Source organism: Pseudochaenichthys georgianus, chromosome 18 (genome assembly GCF_902827115.2).
Source record: "Pseudochaenichthys georgianus chromosome 18, fPseGeo1.2, whole genome shotgun sequence".
In the NCBI taxonomy this organism is placed as follows: domain Eukaryota; kingdom Metazoa; phylum Chordata; class Actinopteri; order Perciformes; family Channichthyidae; genus Pseudochaenichthys; species Pseudochaenichthys georgianus.
In genome coordinates this window covers 18,780,118-18,803,523 of record NC_047520.1, presented here as the reverse complement: position 1 = coordinate 18,803,523, position 23,406 = coordinate 18,780,118, and the positions used below count along the sequence as shown (strand labels likewise).

The following is a 23,406-nucleotide window of genomic DNA, read 5'->3' as shown; positions in this document are numbered from 1 at the left end:
CCCAGCAGCCATGGTCCCGATCCCAGCTGCCACAGTCCCATCTCGGGTTCCCTCCTCTGGTTCCTCCTCGAGTCCCCTTTTTGGTTTCCCTCTCGAGTCCCCTCTCGAGTTCCCTTCTCTGGTTGCTCCTCTAGTCTCTCCTCTAGTCCCCTCTTTAGTCTCTGTTCGAGTCCCCTCTCTGTTTCCATCTCAAGTTCCCCCTCGAGTCCCCTCTCGCGTTCCCTCCTTTAGTCCCTCCTTTAGGCCCTCCTCTAGTCCCTCCTCGAGTCCCCTCTCTAGTTCCCCTCTCGAGTTCCCTTCTCTAGTTACTCCTCTAGTCCCTCCTCTAGTCTCTCCTCTAGTCCCCTCTGTAGTCCCTTCTCGAGTCCCCTCTCTGTTTCCATCTCCAGTTCCCTCTCGAATTCCCTCATTTAGGCCCTCCTCTAGTCCCTCCTCGAGTCCCCTCTCGAGCTCCCTTCTCTAGTCCCTCCTCTAGTCCCTCCTCTAGTCTCTCCTCTAGTCCCTTCTCGAGTCCCCTCTCTGTTTCCATCTCCAGTTCCCTCTCGAATTCCCTCCTTTAGTCCCTCTTCTAGTCCCTCCTCGAGTCCCCTCTCTAGTTTCCCTCTCGAGTTCCCTCTCGAGTTCCCTTCTCTAGTTACTCCTCTAGTCTCTCCTCTAGTCCCCTCTTTATTCTCTGTTCGAGTCCCCTCTCTGTTTCCATCTCAAGTTCCCTCTCCAGTTCCCCCTCGAGTCCCCTCTCGAGTTCCCTCCTTTAGTCCCTCCTTTAGGCCCTCCTCTAGTCCCTCCTCGAGTCCCCTCTCTAGTTCCCCTCTCGAGTTCCCTTCCCTAGTTACTCCTCTAGTCCCCTCTGTAGTCCCTTCTCGAGTTCCCTCTCTGTTTCCATCTCGAGTCCCCTCTCCAGTTCCCCCTCGAGTCCCCTCTCGAGTTCCCTCCTCTGGTCCCTCCTCGAGTCCCCTCTCTAGTTCCCCTCTCAAATCCCCTCTCGTGTTCCCTTCTCTAGTCCCCTCTGGAGTCCCCTCTCCAGTCTCCTCTCGAGTCCCCTCTCAAGTCTCCGCTCGAGTTCCCTCTCCATTCCCTATTCAAGCCCCTACGCATGTGTCGTTGGAGGTCCCGCCGTCTACTCCCCTGCCGGGGGTCCTGCCAACCCTTTCTCCTGTCCCGTTGGAGGTCCCGCAGAATGCTCTCCTGCCGGGGGTCCTGCCATCCCTGTGTCCTGTGTCGTTGGAGGTCCCGCCGTCTGCTCCCCTGCCGGGGGTCCTGCCAGCTCTGTGTCCTTTGCCGTTGGAGGTCCCGCCGTCTACTCCCCTGCCGGGGGTCCTGCCAACCCTGTGTCCTGTGCCGTTGGGGGTCCCGCCGTCTGCTCCCCTGCCGGGGGTCCTGCCAATCCTGTGTCCTGTGTCGTTGGAGGTCCCGCCGTCTACTCCCCTGCCGGGGGTCCTGCCAACCCTTTCTCCTGTCCCGTTGGAGGTCCCGCAGAATACTCTTCTGCCGGGGGTCCTGCCAACCCTTTCTCCTGTCCCGTTGGAGGTCCTGCCGTCTGCTCCCCTGCCGGGGGTCCTGCCAGCTCTGTGTCCTGTGCCGTTGGAGGTCCCGCCGTCTGCTCCCCTGCCGGGGGTCCTGCCAACCCTGTGTCCTGTGCCGTTGGAGGTCCCGCCGTCTACTCCCCTGCCGGGGGTCCTGCCAACCCTGTGTCCTGTGTCGTTGGAGGTCCCGCCGTCTATTCCCCTGCCGGGGGTCCTGCCAACCTTTTCTCCTGTCCCGTTGGAGGTCCCGCAGAAGACTCTTCTGCCGGGGGTCCTGCCAGCCCTATATCCCGTGCCGTTGGAGGTGCTACCGGGGGCCCTGCCAGCCCCATGTCCATCACCGGTCTCGCCGGGGTTCCTGCCAACTCCTGGTCCTTTTCCGTGGGGGATCCTGCCGAAGCCTGTCCGACCGGCTCCGGTTTCTGTCCGGCCGACACCTGGTCCTGCCCGATCTCCGGAACTGGCCCATCAGCGCTTTCCTGCCCGGCCTCCTGATCCTGTCCGGTCGACACCGGCTCGAGCCCGGCCCCCTGAGAGCCGCGGTCTTCGCCCTCGAGCCCGGCCCCCTGAGAGCCGCGGTCTTCGCCCTCGAGCCCGGCCCCCTGAGAGCCGCGGTCTTCGCCCTCGTGCCCGGCCCCCTGAGAGCTGCGGTCTTCGCCCTCGGGCCCGGCCCCCTGACTCTTCCTGCCGCTGCCTTCGGTCCTCCATGGTCCCCACCTTGGACTCTGTTTTGACCCCGGGTCGTCCGCCCGAGACCCCTTCCTGGTTCTCTGCCTTGTCCCCGGGCAGTCCGCCCGAATCCCCTTTTTGGACTGTACCTTGCCCCCCGGGCAGTCCGCCCGAATCCCCTTTTTGGACTGTACCTTGCCCCCCGGGCCGTCCGCCCGAGACCCCTTCCTGGTCCTCCGCTGTGTTCCTGGGCTGTCAGCCCAAGACCCGTCCTCCGGACCCCCTCCGCCCACCCTGCTTGGGGTTTTGGACTTTTTGTTGTTTTTTTTAGGGACGTCTGGAATCCGTCCCTTGAGGGGGGGGTTCTGTCACAATTCACATGTTAGGTCACGTTTGTAGTTTTGTCTGTGTTGGTGTTTTTCTTGTCTTTGGGTTTCCTGTCTTATTGTGTTAAGTGTTCACCCCCGTTTCCTGCCTGTCTGCTTTCTGTCTGTTTCCCTCCCTGATTACCCGATTGTGTTCACCTGTTGTCCTTGTGTTTCTCCTCCCCTGCCCGGCTGTTTCTCGTTGTCATGATTACCCCTTCTTGTATTTAGTCTTGTCTCTGTCTGTGTTCAGTGTTGGGTCATTGTTTGTTGGTGACGGAGTTCACCGGAGAGTGTTCTGTTCTGTTCTGCATTTATCGTTTATCCTTGAAATAAAGGGTTTCTCAAAGGTTATCTGCATTTGGGTCCTGCTTCCTTCACTCATCCGTGACAGAATGACCCAACCCGAAATGGACCCAGCAGACGATCCTTTTGAGGTGGAGCTGCAACATTTCTCTTTTCCTTTGGAATGTTGCCACGATTGGTGGAAGGAAGCGTCCAGTGTTCGGCTGAAGGAGGCCGCCCTGGTAGAGGCATCACCGGTTGGCGATGGAGAAGCCCGACTTGGTGGAATTCTTACCTGACTGGATGTTGGACTTCCTCTGGAGGTGTGATTTCCAGCCTGCTGACTACAGACGTCTCGGAGTGGTCCGTCTGGGGTCAACCCATGCTTCTGTCCCAGTTCCTGCTCCTGTTCTGGAGTCATGTGCTGGAAGTCGTCAGGCTTATGGAGGCCCACGGAGTATTCAGGCGGCTGCTAAGAGGAGTCGTCGCAAGGCCAGACAAGGAGTACGGGCCCCAGCAGCCATGGTTCCAGTCCCAGTACGGGCCCCAGCAGCCATGGTTCCAGTCCCAGTACGGGCCCCAGCAGCCATGGTTCCAGTCCCAGTACGGGCCCCAGCAGCCATGGTCCCAGTCCCAGTACGGGCCCCAGCAGCCATGGTTCCAGTCCCAGTACAGGCCCCAGCAGCCATGGTTCCAGCCCCAGTACAGGCTCCCGCAGCCATGTTTTCGGCTCCAAGACCGCCCCACACAGTCATTATCCAGGCTCCAGAACTGTATCACACAGCCATGTTTCCAGCTCCAGGGCCGGCCCCAGCGGCCATGGTCCCGGCTCCAAGAGCGCCCTATCCAGTCATGTTTCCGACTTCAGAGCTGGATCTTATAGACAGGATTCTGGCTTCAACAGCCATGATTCTGGCTTCAATTCCGGTCCCTGCAGCCATGGTTTCAGCCCCAGTTCTGGCCCCAGCAGCCATGGTCCCGATCCCAGCTGCCACAGTCCCATCTCGGGTTCCCTCCTCTGGTTCCTCCTCGAGTCCCCTTTTTGGTTTCCCTCTCGAGTCCCCTCTCGAGTTCCCTTCTCTGGTTGCTCCTCTAGTCTCTCCTCTAGTCCCCTCTTTAGTCTCTGTTCGAGTCCCCTCTCTGTTTCCATCTCAAGTTCCCCCTCGAGTCCCCTCTCGAGTTCCCTCCTTTAGTCCCTCCTTTAGGCCCTCCTCTAGTCCCTCCTCGAGTCCCCTCTCTAGTTCCCCTCTCGAGTTCCCTTCTCTAGTTACTCCTCTAGTCCCTCCTCTAGTCTCTCCTCTAGTCCCCTCTGTAGTCCCTTCTCGAGTCCCCTCTCTGTTTCCATCTCCAGTTCCCTCTCGAATTCCCTCATTTAGGCCCTCCTCTAGTCCCTCCTCGAGTCCCCTCTCGAGCTCCCTCCTCTAGTCCCTCCTCTAGTCTCTCCTCTAGTCCCTTCTCTGTTTCCATCTCCAGTTCCCTCTCGAATTCCCTCCTTTAGTCCCTCTTCTAGTCCCTCCTCGAGTCCCCTCTCGAGTTCCCTCTCGAGTTCCCTTCTCTAGTTACTCCTCTAGTCTCTCCTCTAGTCCCCTCTTTATTCTCTGTTCGAGTCCCCTCTCTGTTTCCATCTCAAGTTCCCCCTCGAGTTCCCTCCTTTAGTCCCTCCTTTAGTCCCTCCTCTAGTCCCTCCTCGAGTCCCCTCTCTAGTTCCCCTCTCGAGTTCCCTTCCCTAGTTACTCCTCTAGTCCCCTCTGTAGTCCCTTCTCGAGTTCCCTCTCTGTTTCCATCTCGAGTCCCCTCTCCAGTTCCCCCTCGAGTCCCCTCTCGAGTTCCCTCTCGAGTTCCCTCCTCTGGTCCCTCCTCGAGTCCCCTCTCTAGTTCCCCTCTCAAATCCCCTCTCGTGTTCCCTTCTCTAGTCCCCTCTGGAGTCCCCTCTCCAGTCTCCTCTCGAGTCCCCTCTCAAGTCTCCGCTCGAGTTCCCTCTCCATTCCCTATTCAAGCCCCTACGCATGTGTCGTTGGAGGTCCCGCCGTCTACTCCCCTGCCGGGGGTCCTGCCAACCCTTTCTCCTGTCCCGTTGGAGGTCCCGCAGAATACTCTCCTGCCGGGGGTCCTGCCAACCCTGTGTCCTGTGTCGTTGGAGGTCCCGCCGTCTGCTCCCCTGCCGGGGGTCCTGCCAGCTCTGTGTCCTTTGCCGTTGGAGGTCCCGCCGTCTACTCCCCTGCCGGGGGTCCTGCCAACCCTGTGTCCTGTGCCGTTGGGGGTCCCGCCGTCTGCTCCCCTGCCGGGGGTCCTGCCAATCCTGTGTCCTGTGTCGTTGGAGGTCCCGCCGTCTACTCCCCTGCCGGGGGTCCTGCCAACCCTTTCTCCTGTCCCGTTGGAGGTCCCGCAGAATACTCTTCTGCCGGGGGTCCTGCCAACCCTTTCTCCTGTCCCGTTGGAGGTCCCGCCGTCTGCTCCCCTGCCGGGGGTCCTGCCAGCTCTGTGTCCTGTGCCGTTGGAGGTCCCGCCGTCTGCTCCCCTGCCGGGGGTCCTGCCAACCCTGTGTCCTGTGCCGTTGGAGGTCCCGCCGTCTACTCCCCTGCCGGGGGTCCTGCCAACCCTGTGTCCTGGGTCGTTGGAGGTCCCGCCGTCTATTCCCCTGCCGGGGGTCCTGCCAACCTTTTCTCCTGTCCCGTTGGAGGTCCCGCAGAAGACTCTTCTGCCGGGGGTCCTGCCAGCCCTATATCCCGTGCCGTTGGAGGTGCTACCGGGGGCCCTGCCAGCCCCATGTCCATCACCGGTCTCGCCGGGGTTCCTGCCAACTCCTGGTCCTTTTCCGTGGGGGATCCTGCCGAAGCCTGTCCGACCGGCTCCGGTTTCTGTCCGGCCGACACCTGGTCCTGCCCGATCTCCGGAACTGGCCCATCAGCGCTTTCCTGCCCGGCCTCCTGATCCTGTCCGGTCGACACCGGCTCGAGCCCGGCCCCCTGAGAGCCGCGGTCTTCGCCCTCGAGCCCGGCCCCCTGAGAGCCGCGGTCTTCGCCCTCGAGCCCGGCCCCCTGAGAGCCGCGGTCTTCGCCCTCGTGCCCGGCCCCCTGAGAGCCGCGGTCTTCGCCCTCGGGCCCGGCCCCCTGACTCTTCCTGCCGCTGCCTTCGGTCCTCCATGGTCCCCACCTTGGACTCTGTTTTGACCCCGGGTCGTCCGCCCGAGACCCCTTCCTGGTTCTCTGCCTTGTCCCCGGGCAGTCCGCCCGAATCCCCTTTTTGGACGGTACCTTGCCCCCCGGGCAGTCCGCCCGAATCCCCTTTTTGGACTGTACCTTGCCCCCCGGGCCGTCCGCCCGAGACCCCTTCCTGGTCCTCCGCTGTGTTCCTGGGCTGTCAGCCCAAGACCCGTCCTCCGGACCCCCTCCGCCCACCCTGCTTGGGGTTTTGGACTTTTTTGTTGTTTTTTTTTAGGGACGTCTGGAATCCGTCCCTTGAGGGGGGGGTTCTGTCACAATTCACATGTTAGGTCACGTTTGTAGTTTTGTCTGTGTTGGTGTTTTTCTTGTCTTTGGGTTTCCTGTCTTATTGTGTTAAGTGTTCACCCCCGTTTCCTGCCTGTCTGCTTTCTGTCTGTTTCCCTCCCTGATTACCCGATTGTGTTCACCTGTTGTCCTTGTGTTTCTCCTCCCCTGCCCGGCTGTTTCTCGTTGTCATGATTACCCCTTCTTGTATTTAGTCTTGTCTCTGTCTGTGTTCAGTGTTGGGTCATTGTTTGTTGGTGACGGAGTTCACCGGAGAGTGTTCTGTTCTGTTCTGCATTTATCGTTTATCCTTGAAATAAAGGGTTTCTCAAAGGTTATCTGCATTTGGGTCCTGCTTCCTTCACTCATCCGTGACAGTTAGCCTATATGTGTTCCCTAACTGCTGCTTTGCTGCACACAGTTATTGTGGCGAGACGGCTCAGCTGAGGGCCAATATTGTATCTGGAAGCAATTATAAAATCAACCAATGAGGGGATTTCCCCAGATAGCCTAACACCTTTATGAAGCTAATGGAGAGCTGCAGTGTGCAAGTTGTACACAGAGGACACATCCTCTACAATATTCATTTTTCTTTTGTTTGGAAGAGATGTGATTTTTGTGTCTTGGGATTTGTTGAAAACAGAAACATATTATGATAAGTATTTCCCTTCCGTGTTTTAAAGGCTTTATTTCTATTTTGGAGACCTTTACTGCTTAATTTCTAACTCACTCACACTCTTCTGTTTTACACTATTTTTCACTGACAATGCAGAAACAATTACCCTGCATGTATACAAAAACAATAACCCAAAGCTAATATCTTAGCAACCAACAATAGGATGTGGGTTTCTGTACAATACATGCTGCTCCTGTACATGAAGCTTTATCTGGATACAATTAATTAAATAAATAATCTATTATTATCTATATATTTAAAATAATAAAAACATTTATATAAAAATGAACAAGTTAAATAATGTATATTAAAAAAAACAAGATATTTTTATAAACATTAAAGTTAAACTTACATGACCAATGAAAGACATTGAATACAAATATTGATATAAACATGATAAGTCAATGGTTAAAATGTAAACCTTGGACTACAATATATAAGTTGTAAATTAAAGTATATACATGTGTGTAATGTATTAATATTAATAAGAAAAAGTGATTTTCTGCTGAATTGTAAAATGGCTAATACCTCAAGTCGTAAATTAGTGTTACTATAACAAATCTAGCTATTATTAGAGTAGAAACTAAATTGCCACATGAGTGTTCGTAACGCTCTTATATCTAAAAACTGTGAGCTGTGGAGGCATCTGTTTGCGCATGAGGCTCACCACAAACCCTGACACAAGTTTTCACACTTATTTATCCCGGTTTTCAAATGAGAGCCTACCTACAGGGCTACCTGTAGCCCTGTAGGCCTGCTCTACCTAATAACGTGACGAGGTGTACAGCAGCATATCAAACGTTTCCATGCTACACCTAAAACACAACGACATCTACTATTGGGTCTCCATCTTGAGAAGAGCATAATGTAACTTCGCATTCATCTTGAATCATTCCAGGAACTCCTTTCAAGTTGTTTTTATCAAAAGTCGTTTAACTTCAAGGATGTTTCACTGATAGACTTGATGCAGGAAGTTAAGCTTTAAAACCGCAGTGGCACTAAGTACAACAGATTTACTTCGGCATCACTTGCTATCGTCGCCTGTGAGTTTATGAAGCCAATTATGCTCTTTATTAGTCTTCTTCACAGAGGTTTGTACAGGGGAACGTGCCTCTGGGAGATGTTGTCCTCTTAATGAGGGGATGGACAGTGTTTCTTGTTGTCTAATATCATTGTGTTAGAGCCATTTTCATTTAGTTATTATTGTCTGAATGTTAGGCTTAATAATAATAATAATAATAATAATAATAATAATAATAATAATAAAGTACATTGAACTCTTAATTAATCAGGTATTTTTGTGAGTCACACTATGGTTTAAAATGTATTAATTTAAGGCTCACTTATTATTTGTTATATGTGCGTCAGTATCACGTGCATGGCTATATGCCTATATATGGTACTACTGTAGGTTGATGGGACACAGCTGGGGTTGATGAGACGGGAAACGGAAAAGTATTTTGACCGTGTTCTTTTTGTTCTTTTGGAGACTTGTATTAAGTATGAAGCGAAGAAATGTGTCCTCCTGTTTATACGCCGTCTGGACCAATCAATAAAGCTCATATAATTCAAACACGATCTCCGCTTTGGAAACAAAGAGAGGCGCGTCAAAACCCACCCGACAGAGAGGTGGCTATTAACATGTAGACAAGGATTAAAACGCCACCACACATTGCTTTTATCCTCCATATTGTCCTCACTCGTTATGTCATTGGAAGCATCTGGTAATGAGCAGATTAATGTACAGGAAATATAAAAGAACGAAGTGGCAGATGGGCATCTCTGACACGATGGTCTTAATTAAAGTGTTCCACAGCGGCCAGCAGAAGAAGAACATTAATGACACTTCTCTTTAAGTGCATGCATTTCTTGTCACCTTTTTCTCAGATGTCGAGTATGTGCAACATCAGCCTCAGAGGAGCTTTACTGCTCAGAAATACACCTGATTATCCCTCTCCTCTCCATTTTGTTCTGCATCCATTTCTGCACACTGCCGTTAGTTTAATAGGCCGAGCTCGGTGCCGGTGAATACATCAGAGGCGTTATAACATGCACGCCTCAGGGGCCTGCGCTATGGGTTTAAAGGAGAACATGTTCAACATTGCTTGCCATTCATAATCTGGAACCCTGATCCCCACTTGCAGCTACACTTCTCCTCTCCTGATTCGATTGTATTACAGATTTAAACAGGAAGCTTTAAATGGGGATCAGCATAATAACCTGCTGCAGAGGCAGGAGGAGATCTTTCTTTTAGGAGAAATCTCCGGCTAATCCTCAACATGAATTGACTTGTCAAGAACAGACCACACATAACTAAGAACCTGTACGAGTAATGTTTTATATATACACCTCTTCTTTTGAATTGTGAACTGTGCAACATCTTACTTAGAAAAGGGATGCACCAATCATAATTGTTCCCTTCCCTCGAGTGTGTTCTATAGGTTTGTATGCATGTAAATGGTCTGCAAAGGCTACAATTAGTTGTGCACGATAATTATCGGTCCGATATTAGGAATTATGACGTCATCCCGATAAACCTGATAAAAGTATTAATAGCCCCGATAATATACACTATATTTTTTGGGTAAAAAAAAAGAATAACATACTGCGGTGTGGGTGGATTGGGATGAGGGGCGCTTGTTTTTCACTCGGCTCCTCCCGTTTTGCCAGTACTGTGGTATTAGTGGTTTAGGAAGAGGGGAGTTTTTCACAAATCCAGCGCTCCCTAACTCATGCCTGGCTGTGACGTAAATGGTGTGCGGCCGTGAAGCCAGGACAGTAAACAAACATGTCGTCGGTAGTATGGGACTATTTCAAAGTTTCAGAGTTAGATAGTTCGCTTGCTATTTGTATTAACACATGCAATGCAGAAGTTCCACGAGGAGGGAAGAAGGCAACGAGCTATAATACTTCCAACCTGATCAGTCACCTGAAACATCGCCATGGCTACGATGGTGTGTTAACAGCGTACGAAGACGCCTGCGCTGCTAAACTAGCGGCAAATCCAAAGCCAGCTGCAAAGGCACCGGGGCTTTTACCTATCGACGAGGCTTTTGGAAAAGGCAAGAACTTTATTTGGGAAAATAAATATGGTCACTTTGAAGAGTCAAAACTGTTCTTGGCTTTGTTTTGTTCACAGTAGTAATGCTCATGTCCTTTGCTCACTACTAGTCTTTTTTTTACCACCAGGTGTGCAAAAACTACAGGTACATTTAATATATATATATATATTATATTATTATCGGTTATCGGTATCGGTCTTGAGAAGCAGGAAGTTATCGGTATCGGTTTCAAAAAACCAATATCGTGCATCCCTAGCTACAATCCCAAAGTTCTATTTCGTATATGGCTTCGCCCTCTAAGACTATCGCTATTGGGTTATCCCTCTGCGCCCCCTTGCAGCACTGAAACACTTGTAGTCCACGCCCACCCGCTAGGTGGGCCCCACCCTCGGGCCTCCTTCCGGTATAAATAGGAAGGGGGCCCGGCAATCTGCTCCCTCTTTTCTTCAGCAACCAGCACAGTACTGAAGCACAGAAAAAGTCAAGTCATGAGCAACAACAGTGTCCGTGATTGCCCCTCATGTAAGACGGGGTACATCATGAGCTACGACTTATATGCGAATCCTGCCTGGGGCCAGAGCACGAGGACGCGGCTCTCAGCCAGCAGGTCGCTTGTTCGCATTGTGCCCGTCTCCCGTTAGCCGCCAGGAAGCGAAGAGCGGACGCTCTAGCTGCTGTGGCTGAGGAGGACGATTGGCCCGTCCAGAACAGGGACGACGGCCTGTCTATGGAGCCGAGTGCGGGGCAGGAGTCGGACGACTCCTACCCGTCTCCCTCCATGGCTCGTTCCGGTGGCCACCTTTGTTCCCTTCACTAAGGTGGAGGGATTCACAGAGGAGGGTTTTCCAACCACCCCCGCTCTGGAGCCGAGCTTGACGGCGTTCTTAGGCCAACTTGATCGCCGGACGGCGCCCTATGTTGGCCTCCCCAAGGACCAGTATGTCGCCCGCCAGGCTGACCGGGCGCACCAATGTGCGTTTCAGGCGTCAGCGGCGGCAAACAACATTGCGTTGCTGGCCAACTCGGTGGTTACGCTGGTGGAGCGGTCCACCACTGTGGCACCAGAGGAGGCGGAGGAGATCGGCAAGGCGGCCAGCATGGCACTCACGATGTGCGCAGCCGTGGCTGTCTCCCAGGCGAGGATCGCAGCATGGATGACGCAGATCCAGCGCCACCTCTGGCTGCAACAGGCGGCTGTTACAGAGCCAGCCAGGAAGGTCTTGCTGGACGCTCCGATCAGCCCGGACGGGCTGTTCGGAGCCCAGTTTCTAGCCATGGTCGAGTCCATGAAAGCGGCAGCAGAGCAGGCGGATGATATCCGCCAGCACGTCGGCTGGCTCCAGCCTGCGGTGAAGCCTCAGCGGCACCAGCGACAACAGCAGCGGCCAACCAGGCCATAGTGACAGGCAGAGAGACGCTCACAGCAACCGCAGCCGAGGCGTCAGACTCGTCCGTCGGCGGCGGCAGGGGCACCGTCCTGCGCCTCAGCCCCCCCACCAGCAGAGAGGGGGGGTCAAAAGGGAGTGAGGTACTCCCGTTCGTCGTCTGCTCCACGAGAGCCGCCGAGGAAACAGAGCCGGCCTTGACGGTTTGGGAGGGAGTGTGAGGAAAATAAAAGAAGCTTATTTCCCAACATGTTGTCTGAGTCATCAGTTTCAAATGTGTTTCACATATCCCCCACTCTGGGTGAACCAGCTGCCTATGACCTATCGGTTAATAGCCAGCAGGGTTCGTTACAAAAGCCTGCGCATTGTAATCTATCGATTAATAAGCTGCAGAGCGCGGTAACTACGTCTGCTGCCTCCAATCTGTTGATTAGTAGGCAGCAGGGTTCGCTACAGAGGCCTGGTGGTTATGACTTTTCGGTTATTAAACCACAGACCTCGCGGCATTCCTCTGTCCGAGATACGCCATCTACACACGGTCCCAATAAGCCCATGAGCGCCGTTTTCACGCCTCATGTGGACAGCACTGCACACACCTCCACTCATCCCCTGAGCGTGTACACGCCTCATGATGACAGCAGGAGTGAAACGCAGCGTGTGGAGGCTTCCTCGCAGCTCTTTCGCCTCAAGGGCAGTGGCGGCGAGGGCAATGGCGTGGCTCGTCACCATGACGACCATTACGGCACATCACAGAGAATCCAGAACGGAGGAAGGAGCAGTATTCCAGGCTGAGTGGCCCCAGCGGCAGCGCCCGCAGCGCCACGGCGTCAGGGCTCGCTGCAGAATTCTGCTGGTTTTAATCTATCGGTTAATAAACTGCAGAGCTCGCCAAGTAAGCCGGCTGCCACTAATCTGTTGATTAAGTAGACAGCAGGGCTCGCTGCAGACGCCTGCCGGTTTTAACCCCTGTTAATAACCTGCAGAGCTCGCAGCATTCCTCGGTCCGAGATACGCCTCGTACACACAGCCTTAATAAACCCATGAGCGCCGTTATAACGCTTCATGTGGGCAGCACTGCACACACCTCCATCCATACCCTGAGCGTGTACGCGCCTCATGATGAGTCGGAGTGAGACGCAGCGTGTGGAGGCCCCCGCGCAGCCCTTTCGGTCCAAGCTCACCTTGGGTTGCCTCACGGGCAGCGGCTCTGGCATGGCTCATCACCATGACGACCAAAAACACATCTCGAGCACGTGCGCCCGCTCTCAGAGGTTTTCTCAGAGTGGCAGCGCGTGGGTCTGATGGACAGATGGATGAGCAGAGGATACGTCCTGCAGTTCGCCTCTCCTCCCCCCCCCCCCCCCCCAGGGTTCCTCAAAGGGAGGAAAATCAGGTGTTTTCACTCCCGTTATTTTTCTAATCCCGAAAAAGACTGGGGCAATGAGACATCCTCGATCTGTCAGTATTCCACATGCTGACGATCAAACAGGTGCTGGAATGTGTTCACCAGGACGACTGGTTCACTTCCACCTGAAGGATGCATACTTCCCACGTATCCCTCATCCCGAAACACAGGAAATTCCTGCGTTTTCTCATTTCAGGGAATATCAGACCAGACAATCGTCTGCCGTTCGGATATTTCCTGGCTCCTCCCATTTGTGTGTAGAGAAGGCTGGAGCCACTACACAGAGGAGGGATGAGAGTGTGGTTTCCTCTGGACGACCTGCTATTTGCTGGCTCGCTCCAGGGAGGAAGTCGCTTTACAGACGGTACATCTCGTATCGCATCTGTCAAAGCCTGGGTTTCATAAGAAATTGGAAGAAGAGCTGTCCTCTTCCCTCTCAGACAAATGTTTATCTGGAGTGGAATTAAACTCAGCCAGCAGCAGAGTGCGGCTCTCGCGGCAGCGAGTGGAGAAACTGACAGCTCTCCTCCGGCATGTCACAACCCACACAGCCCTCTCCGTGACGCAGCTGCTCTGCATTGGCGTCAGCTGGTCACGTGGTGATCCCCGGGGTCTCTCCCAACAGGGGGACACTCCAGAGGTGGTTCATTCGCTGCAGAAGCCTGCTGTTTTAACCTATTGGTTTATAAACTGCAGAGCTCGCGGCATTCCTCTGTCCCAGATATGCCTCCTACACACGGTCATAATAAATCCACGAGCACCGTTATAACGCCTCGTGTGGACAACATACACACACCTCTCATCCTCTGGGCGTGTACTGTACGCGCCTCATGATGAGAGACGGAGTGAAATGCAGTGTGTGCTCCCTCGCAGCCCTTTTGCCTCACGGGCAGCGGCGGCGATGGCGTGGCTCGTCACCATGACGACCATTATGGCACATCACAGAGAAGTCAGCAGTTCCATGGGATACAAGAAACACTCCTGTCATCCCAGGAACAGGGTCTTGCGCGGTTTTTACTCCCGCTATTTTTCTAAATCTCGGAAAAGAACGGGGGAATCGCCTCATTGCTGTACAATCAAACATGTGTTGATTTGCACAGACAACAGGCCACGGCTATGGAAGCAGCCTACCTCAATCGCCAGGGAGGAGTAACCTACGATCAGCCAGGCGGCTGCTGTTCTGGTCGCGCACACACACGTTGCTCTCCATCAGAGCAATGTATATTCCCGGCGAATTGAACCGAGGGGCTCGCAGAACGCAGCAGCCGTTGTATGCGAGGAGTATTGAGACTCAGACCGCACACTGGCGCCTCAGTGGGATTTGGCTTTGGTGTTACGCGCACTGAAGCAAAGCCCCATTTGAACCTGATCAGGTTCCCCTTAAAGGAATGGTATGCTCATGACACTCATTTTTAAATAATTATCATCCGATAAAACAGACCCGTCTCTGCCAGGCTTCTTTTTTTTTTTTTTAATCCGATGACATTATCAGTGATTTTAAACTGATTATATACCGAAATAACATCAATACTGTGGGTGCCGCCATTTTCCGGACGTGACGTAAACCATGCGTTTGGTTTTCGAAGACACGTTGATCTCCATGTTATTTACTGTAGTTTCTCTCTTCAAATATGCCTCACTGTATCGCGAAATATTGCCACAATTCTGATAGGAACAATCCACGGAATGCTCGGTTCCATCTGTTGCCAAAATGTAAGCGTAAGAAGTACATTCGGAGGCAGTGGCTAGCGAAATGTGGCCGGCCCGAACCGAAAGATTCACAGGCTCATGTATGCAGCGAACATTTCAAATTTCCGGACGACTACTCTGAGAGTATGATAAAACATAACATGGGATTTATGGAACAACCATTACTCAATGGAGATGCAGTACCATCGGTCTTTCTGGTGTCATCACCGACCAGGACACCAGTTCGGCCATGCATTTCCAAACATTTGGACTACCTATGTTGCAAATGTATTATCTTTTCAATTTACACACGGCATCTATTGCACGTCTGTCCGTCCTGGGAGAGGGATCCCTCCTCTGTTGCTCTCCCTGAGGTTTCTCCCATGTTCCCTTTAAACTGTGGGTTTTCTTCGGAAGTTTTTCCTTGTACGATGTGAGGGTCTAAGGACAGTGGGTGTCGTATTGTCATACTGATATGTATAGCTGAATTCCCCCATCCAATCTCTTCACATTGGTCAAAACTTGTTCCTCTGCTGACGAGTCCGAACTGAAATACTCCACCATGTTTCCGTGTGTTGACAAAGTGAACGCATGGATGACGTCACGACCATCACGTGACTACTGAAAATGGCAAACATGGCGGCGGCCAGACGGAATATACAGGTCTTGATAAAAAAGAGCTATAAAATCATTATTTACCGGGGAATATCGCTGATTTCTTCAGGGTATGGTTTAAACATAACGTTTCACTAAATACTGAAGTTTTGATTAATTATCTAATGAGTGGACCATTCCTTTAAACTGTATTCAGCCAAAGTAGTACTGCTTTTGGCTCTATCAGAGAAAAGGGTGAGTGATTTGTCTGCTCTCTCTGTGGCTCCGTCATGTCTCCGGATCCAAGGAGATGGCAGTTCAGCTGTTTTACGCCCGAACCCGGCTTCATGCCTAAGGTCATCACAACTCTTTTAGGTCAAGAGTGATCACCCTGGCTGGCTTCTTTCCCCCTCCTCACAGGTCGGAGGAAGAAGCCACGTCTCATCTCCTCTGTCCTGTGCGCGCGCTGTCCTGCTATGTGGTGCGCACGGCGGCCTGGCGCCGTTCTCAGTGCCTGTTTGTGCATTATAGAGAGCGCTCGATCGGGCAGCCTCTGTCTGCACAACGGCTGTCACACTGGCTGTGTGAAGCTGTGTCGCACGCATATGTCTCCTCTGGGGTGGAGCCCCCGGAGAACATCAATGCGCACTCCACCAGAGGAATTTCCTCCTCCACGGCTTTGCACGGAGGAATGTCAGTGGAAGATATTTGCAGGGCTGCATCTTGGTCTTCCCCCTGTTCATTTATTTATTTGTATTTGAGGGATGTCTCCCTTTCCTCTCTGACACACCCTGTACTGGGTGTCCTGTCGGAGTGAGTGACGTCAGGGAGCCAGCGGTGCGCCTCTCTCCTGCCTCTCGGCACGCGGAGGGCGGCCCTTTTTCCCTCGTATTAGAGGGATGTTCCTTTTTCCTCTGACACACTTTGTACGGAGTGTCTGATCAGAGTGAGTGACGTCAGGGATCCAGCTGGGCGCTCTCCTACCTGTCTGACACACAGAGAGCTGTTCCCCCTCTATGATCGCTGGACAAGGTGGGAACTTCGTATCTACTTTCTCACAGCGCAGCGGCCGGTATGTATTGTTCCCAGCCTTCACCCCGTCGGGAAGATAGGCATGTTTTGCTATGTTCCAGGGACGGTGATGCGCCATTACGCATGGCACAACAGGCAGGGGGTGTTATTGAGCAGGTGTGTCTGTGCTTCTAGTGCCGGGCGGACCCAGTGGGGCGCAGACTACATCATGCTTCGCCCTTAACCCAATAGCGATAGCCTTAGAGGGCGAAGCCATTTACTCATAGAAGCTGGGTTACAGTAGGTAACCTCAGTTTCTCTCCCACACACTCCCTCCCTGCCTGAAAAGCCTCCATTGAACTCCTTTGTTTACATCCGGAACATAGTAACATGTAAGCGGTTGAACAATCACAACAGCCGGCAAGCTAACCAATCAGAGCAGACTGGGAAAATAAAGAATCTTTTGAACAATAAAGCTTGGAAAAATGCCACAGTAGATTAGCATAATGTGTCCTGTTCAAAGAATTTGAACAGCTATTGAGTCAGTATGGACCCAATATCAGTATCTGTGCATCCCTGACTCTTAAATACATTTATTTTAAAACATAGGCAAAGATTCACCTCCTAATCAAACCACATCTCGTCGTTTCACTGTTTCTGACTAATTCTATGTTGCAGCTGTTTACCTTCTGGCTGATGAGGTTGACCCAGGTGGAGGTGCAGTTGCTGAAGTCGGGCCCCTGGGGGTCCCAGTATCCCTCTGGACTCACGCACATGTAGGAGGCCACGCCTGGAGACAGAACAATGAAATTACATTTATTATATGAGAAGGGACAAACCCATCTGTCGGACACTGTGTTCTGTAACGTGTGTGCTCATAACTCTAAAACTATGCGGCAACCATTTTGTATATGGATGAATACTTATGCATTTCATTTTATTAACGCAAGTTTGCCTCTTCATTTATTTTTTTATCTGCACTTTTCCTTTGCTGTAACACTTTAAATGTCCCCACTGTAGGACGAGGAAAGGGTTTCTGATTATGTGTGTTTTGTGTGTGTGTGTTTCTGGAAGACCTCTCGTCTTACCCACATTTTCTCATTTCTCTTACTTTTCCCATTACAGAGTGATGAACTACACAATGCTCTCAGGCGGACCAACAAAAGTACTTTTTCTTATTTTTGAAATAAAACTGCGACATCCCAAAGAAAGACAATTGATTAAAAGTGATTAAATTAAACGATGCAGCAGAATGTAATTGGACGGTTTTATCTTGCAGTGACTGAAATGAAGTTTGCTCCACTCGAGGCCAGCGGAGTTCGCCCAGACGGGGTCTGTATGCAGTCATTAAAAATCACACGGTGTCTGTGTGTGACACTTCAACTCCTGCATAGAAAATACAGCAACATGGGCGCCAATTAAGTGTGGCGAAGCTGAATTCATCGGGAAAGGTCAATTAAGCAGGCTGGGGAAATGGTATCTGCAGAAAGTATTGAGATTTAGGGAGTGTCACTCTTACAATGTTGACTCTTTTCCACACTTTTGTACTAAAACAGCTCCAGATATAGAACAATTCAACGATGTAACCATCAATTCAGCCTTATAAATCACAGTTGAAGGTGTAGTCAGATTTTTCACTAAGAGACCTTATTATGTTTTTCTTTCCCTGTAGTGTGTTTGATAGGTTTCAGTGCGCGTACATGGTCTGCAAACACACATTTTACTGAAACAGTACTTTAAATAACGCATTTCACTATATTCCAGCACTTTCAATCATGACAATAGATAAAATATGTATTGTAACAAAACAACGATGACAGACTATTGCAATATTGTGCAACAACCCTTCTATGGAGGACAGAAGGATTTGGAAAAACTTGTCCATGCTTTTATCTTCAGTAGACTGGACTACTGCAATGGTGTCTTCACAGGTATCACTAAAAAATATATTAGGAAGCTGCAGCTGATTCAGAACGCCGCTGCTCGAGTCCTCACTAACACTAAGAAAGTGGATCACATCACTCCTGTTCTGAAGTCTTTACACTGGCTTCCTGTGTGTCAAAGAATAGATTTCAAAATACTGCTGCTGGTTTATAAAGCACTGAATGGTTTAGGCCCAAAATACATTCTGACTAAATGATGAACCATCCAGATCTCTCAGGTCTTCAGGGACTGGTCAGCTTTCTGTCCCCAGAGTCAGAACTAAACATGGAGAAGCAGCGTTCAGTTATTATGCTCCAAACATCTGGAACAAACTCCCAGAAACCTGCAGGTCCGCTGCAACTCTGACTACTTTTAAATCCAGACTAAAGACTTTTCTTTTTGCCGCTGCTTTTAATTGAACTATTCATATCTTAAACTGCACTGTAACTTTTATCCATGTATTTTTTCTTTTAATGTTTATTTTATTAGCTTTTCTTTTTTAATGCTTAATGTCTTTCATTTTTTGTAAAGCACTTTGAATTGCCTTGTGTTGAAATGTGCTATATAAATAAACTTGCCTTGCCTATGTGCAATATACACTCTTCTGCATTGTTTCTGTATTTGCAAACAGAGCGTGTCTTTGACCTGATCTTTCCTGTACCTCAAATAACCTGCGTCTCTATTTTCAGAGCGAGCCTCACCAGTTACACGCTGTCATTAAATCGCCCTTGCTGGCTCTGCTGGCGGGTGAGACGGGCGGCATTAGCAGATATACATTTTGATTGACACATCATTTCCTTCCCCAGTCCACCTAGGACAGCCTTATGTTTGATGGGTTTATAAGATAAGGGACAGTGCATTTCCTCCTATATTGAGAGGCAGGATGAGAAGACAGAGTGACAGCGAGCGGAGAAGTGAAGGTAAGACGGGAAAAGGAGCTCGAGGAACTTTCAAAGAGCGTCGGAGGAAGCTCAGAGTCGTGTCTCTGCTCGTCTGAAGAGCAGCGGCTTTGAAGAGTGAACCGAGGAAAGGGGAGGGGGTGTTCCTCTTATCTTTCCATACGACGGCTGTTAGTGAGGTCTCGACGGGCGCGGGTGTCGCCCATTAATGAAGCCTCTACGTACGCCCGTGTGTGTGTGTAAAGATTGATGCTTTTCAGGCTTCGAGACATAATTCAACCCTATAAAGTCACTCCCAAATCTATAATACACATCTGAATAAGGAGAAATTGCAGAAGATAACATATAAATAAATAGGATTTGCATCACCTCTTCTTTTTGTTTTACTTTGTTTCCAGGTTATATTTTAGTTCAATTTAAACTTAATTTCTCAATCATCAACCATTGTCAATTGTAGCATCTTTACTCAAAAAAAGTCTCATTAAAATATGAGCTGCTTGAATCAGCACTTAGAGGTAAAGCTTTTCCATGTAAAGGAGCCACCATTGATTTGATCTTAATGCACACTTCCCTTTCTTTGTGACATTAAGACAAAGCAGAGGCCTGGCAAACAAAGCCCTTTCAACTCGCCCGACACAAAGGATACACGGGAAAATATGTCTGAGGTGTGCTACTGTAGCTTCCATACAGATGCAATGCTTAGCTATCTTTAGCCTAGCATGAGTGAGTCAGGAATGGAGAGTGAGGACAGGAAGCGATGCGAGGAGCTGCAGGGAGTGTAAACACAAAGAAACACACAGCGGCGAGCAACATGTCGTCCAAAATGTAGAGTTTAAAATTAAATTAAAAACAGCTAATTTAATTTTGGAAAAGCAATATAATGAGTTAAGAAATACATGGTAGAGCTTTACAGATCCTAATAATGTTTTGATTCAAGAAGATAATGATATGCACAAGTTTCTGAAATAGATCTATTAGACATTTTAATATAGATTAGGTGTCAATAAACAGCAGTAGTAGTACTACTGTATAAGGAAGTGACATTTTTGGCTAACAAATGTCAGGAAATGTGGGAGACAGCTGTCCCAATGAAAAGATAGAGATATCTTGAAAATTAAAGTTGTAATCGTGAAGTAATAAATGATGGCGCTCCATATATGACAGATTTTTGTAGACAAAGGATACTGGCCTGAAGAGCCTGCAGACCGTCTGCTAAGGAGAGTATCGACATCCTCTAAAGAAACAACATCTATAATTCAGCAGCAGTTTTCATCTTCAAACACAGCAGGGTTTGAGCTTCTGGGTTCAGGTTGAACTGAATGTTGCTGTTAGGAATGCTCTTCTGAACATTATATTTCATACTCTATTGATCCACAAACTGTCGAGTGGCCCAAATACAAACGAATGACACATGATAATAAAAACAAATGTTTGTGGTTTTGGCGAAAGCAATTCCTTAGTTTCGGGAAAACAGTGACAGCTCTTCAACGACAGATACAGGTGTAACTACTTGCATCTACAATGTCAATCCATTTGGATCACACAGTTCCGACATAAATCAATACAATGAAATGAACTAAATTAGTTTTGAATGCACAGTATAATAATCCTCATCAAATCCAAGTTGTTTCAAATAAATAAGAACTACATGTAGGCTTAGGTATTTAAAATGAATAAAGCCTATATGTCTGACTTGTTTTTAAAAATCTAACCACATTTTCTTTGTTTACCTTTTTCTTATTTCCCTGGTTAATGTATTTGTTAACAAAACCTCTTTTTCCATCTTGTCTTTACCAGGTTTATGTATATATAAAATATCAAAAATGATGATAATCCACATTACCTAATGTTCCTGGGGGGCAGGGCATCTTGACCCCCGTGCCCTGCTTGGTTCTGGGCCAGGAGACGTCCATCATCACCAGGGGGTTGCAGTACTCCACCCTGATGTTGGGGAGCTTGGAGGAAGGTGGCCCCCTGCTGTGCTCCTCCTCAGGGAGCAGACCCCCCACCAGCGTGTGCACTCGGGGCGACGCTGTGGAGGTGGTGCGGGGCCACAGGACCAGCGTTGCGGGGGTGGTGGAGGAAGGCTTCTTGGCGGTGGTGGTCCTGGATGTGGTCCTGGTAGAGGTGGTCATTCGAGGGGTGGAGCTCGTCATCATGGTGGTGGTGTCCATGTAAACCACCACAGAAGAGGAGGATTCTGGGAAAATGAGGAACAAATGCAGAGTTGTCATTTTAAGGGAAGAGTTTAAACAGGATCAATTGGAGCTGGCAGGCGTGACTTTGCATAGGCGTGCATGGTGTCGAGTTTGGACCCCCACAGGTAAATAACACAGTGATACAGTACATCCACACACATCCACACACACACACACACACACACACACACACACACACACACACACACACACACACACACACACACACAACACACACACACACACACACACACACACACACACACACACACACACACACACACACACACACACACACACACACACACACACACACACACACACACACACACACACACACACACACACACACACACACACACACACACACACACACACACACACTGTGCTCCTGCAGCACTGATTGTAAAAATAGGTTCCACAAAATTAATTTAGCAACAGGTTTTTTATGATTGTGTGGAGTTGGTTACACCACACAGGGTCAGAGGTCCTTCTTCATCATATATCTTACAACGTAGAAAGCAGCCAAGGTTGTTATACTAAAGGATGTCCTGATTCTCTGCTTTTTAAGAGATGAAGCTCCGGTTTTCTCAAGGTTGATGCACAGTGTTTCCACAACACATTTTGGATTTAAGGATGGCGACCATATTTTCTGCCAAGAGAATTATCAATGTTAATAGTGCATTTGGTTGTGTAACTAAAAGGACAGTAACTGATCTTAGACTCTTAAAGCCTACAGTATGACATATCTGTGACCTTTGTATACATTTGTATATGAGATAAAAGCGTGACCATATCACCCCAATTCTGGCTTCATTGCACTGGCTTCCAGTTCGGTTCAGAATAGATTTTAAACTCCTTTTATTTGTTTTCAAAGCCCTAAATGGGCTGGCTCCTGCCTATATAGCCAAACTCCTCCATCGCTAAACCCCAGGCAGAGCCTTAAGGTCGGCTGATCAGCTGTTGTTGATCGTGCCTAAGACCAGGCTTAAAACCCGAGGGCATCGAGCTTTCGCAGCGGCTGGCCCTAGGCTCTGGAATACTTTGCCCTCATGTGAGGTCGGCCCAGACCCTGGGGGTTTTTAAATCAACACTTAAAACTCACTTTTTCTCTCTGGCTTTTGTTTAATTATTTATTTATTTAGTTATCCTCAGAATTGATACTATTTTTAATATTATTAAATGTTATTAATATTATTGGGGTTTTATGGGGTTTCAGTTTTTTATGATTAGTAGGTTGGGGGCGGGGAGACCTTAGAGAAGGTTCTGACTGGACTGACTGGTTGCTGCGTCTGGTTGCTTGGAGCTGAGTTGGTATAACCCTGAATTAGATTAGAACTTTTTAGAAATATGAGGAATAACTTCTTGGTTTTATAAACCGTTTTGTAATTACTTCTTCATCCATTTTTGGATCTCTGCTGGGTTTTCTTTTAAAACCCTAAACCCCCTCTTGGGGTTGGTCCCTCCCCTCTCCCTCTGCGGATCTAAGGTCCGGTAGAGGGGGATGGGGCACAGAGTCGCTTATCCAGGCGGGGGAGTGCATCTGACGAAGAGATAGGTTGTTGTGCTCTTTATCTCTGTTTCTTATTCTACATTTTCACCCTGGACTAGAGGGGAAGCGTTCTTGGACGCCTTTTCAGCTCTGTTTCTTACTATATTCTTCCTACCCCGTTTACCTTGAACTATTCTAGGAGAGTGTGTTGATGTTTACTCGTTGGGCCTTTCCTCCTGTACTTGTTTGTTCCCCAGTTCTTTCCTTTAACTGAATCTAGGAGAGGGCATTTAGGCCTCTCTACTTCCTTCTTTTGATTAGTTTAGTTTTTCACCCCCTTTCCCTTGAACTAATTTATACGGGAGAGTGCATTTACCTAGTCACGTTGTGCCTCTCGGCGTATACTTTGACTTTCTGTCTCTTTGGAGAGTGCTAGTACATTGGATACGTTGGGCCTCTTCACTGTTCTCCCTCTTCACTACTATCCCATGTCCCCTCTTCATAATGTGGGTCTTCATAATTGTCCACCCTATTCTAAGGGGTATCATGATGGTGCCTTTTCATTTCAATTTCTGGCATTGTGTTTCTTCACCTCTTACTTGGGTCTCGTCATACTGCTTCCCTGAAGGCTTCCACAGGATTGTAGCTGACATCCTCGTGGATTCATCTTCTTTTTACAGACACATGCATTTCCTAACATTCGGTCTATATGCTGTAAAATGTATTATCGCTTCAATTTACA

General features: G+C 49.7%; 1 protein-coding gene across 12 annotated transcripts in view; it reads right to left on the bottom strand.

The window, feature by feature from the left end:
• LOC117463686 (adhesion G protein-coupled receptor L3-like) overlaps nucleotides 1–23,406 on the bottom strand; it is a 236,490-nt gene that overhangs the window by 52,402 nt on the left and 160,682 nt on the right. For all 12 annotated transcript variants that reach the window (XM_071206493.1, XM_071206494.1, XM_071206497.1 and 9 more), the window contains exons 7-8: nucleotides 20,818–21,174; nucleotides 16,839–16,942 (exon numbers count right to left, since the gene is read on the bottom strand). In XM_071206493.1, coding sequence (XP_071062594.1) covers nucleotides 16,839–16,942; nucleotides 20,818–21,174 — 461 coding nt within the window. The remainder of the gene's footprint in view (nucleotides 1–16,838; nucleotides 16,943–20,817; nucleotides 21,175–23,406) is intronic.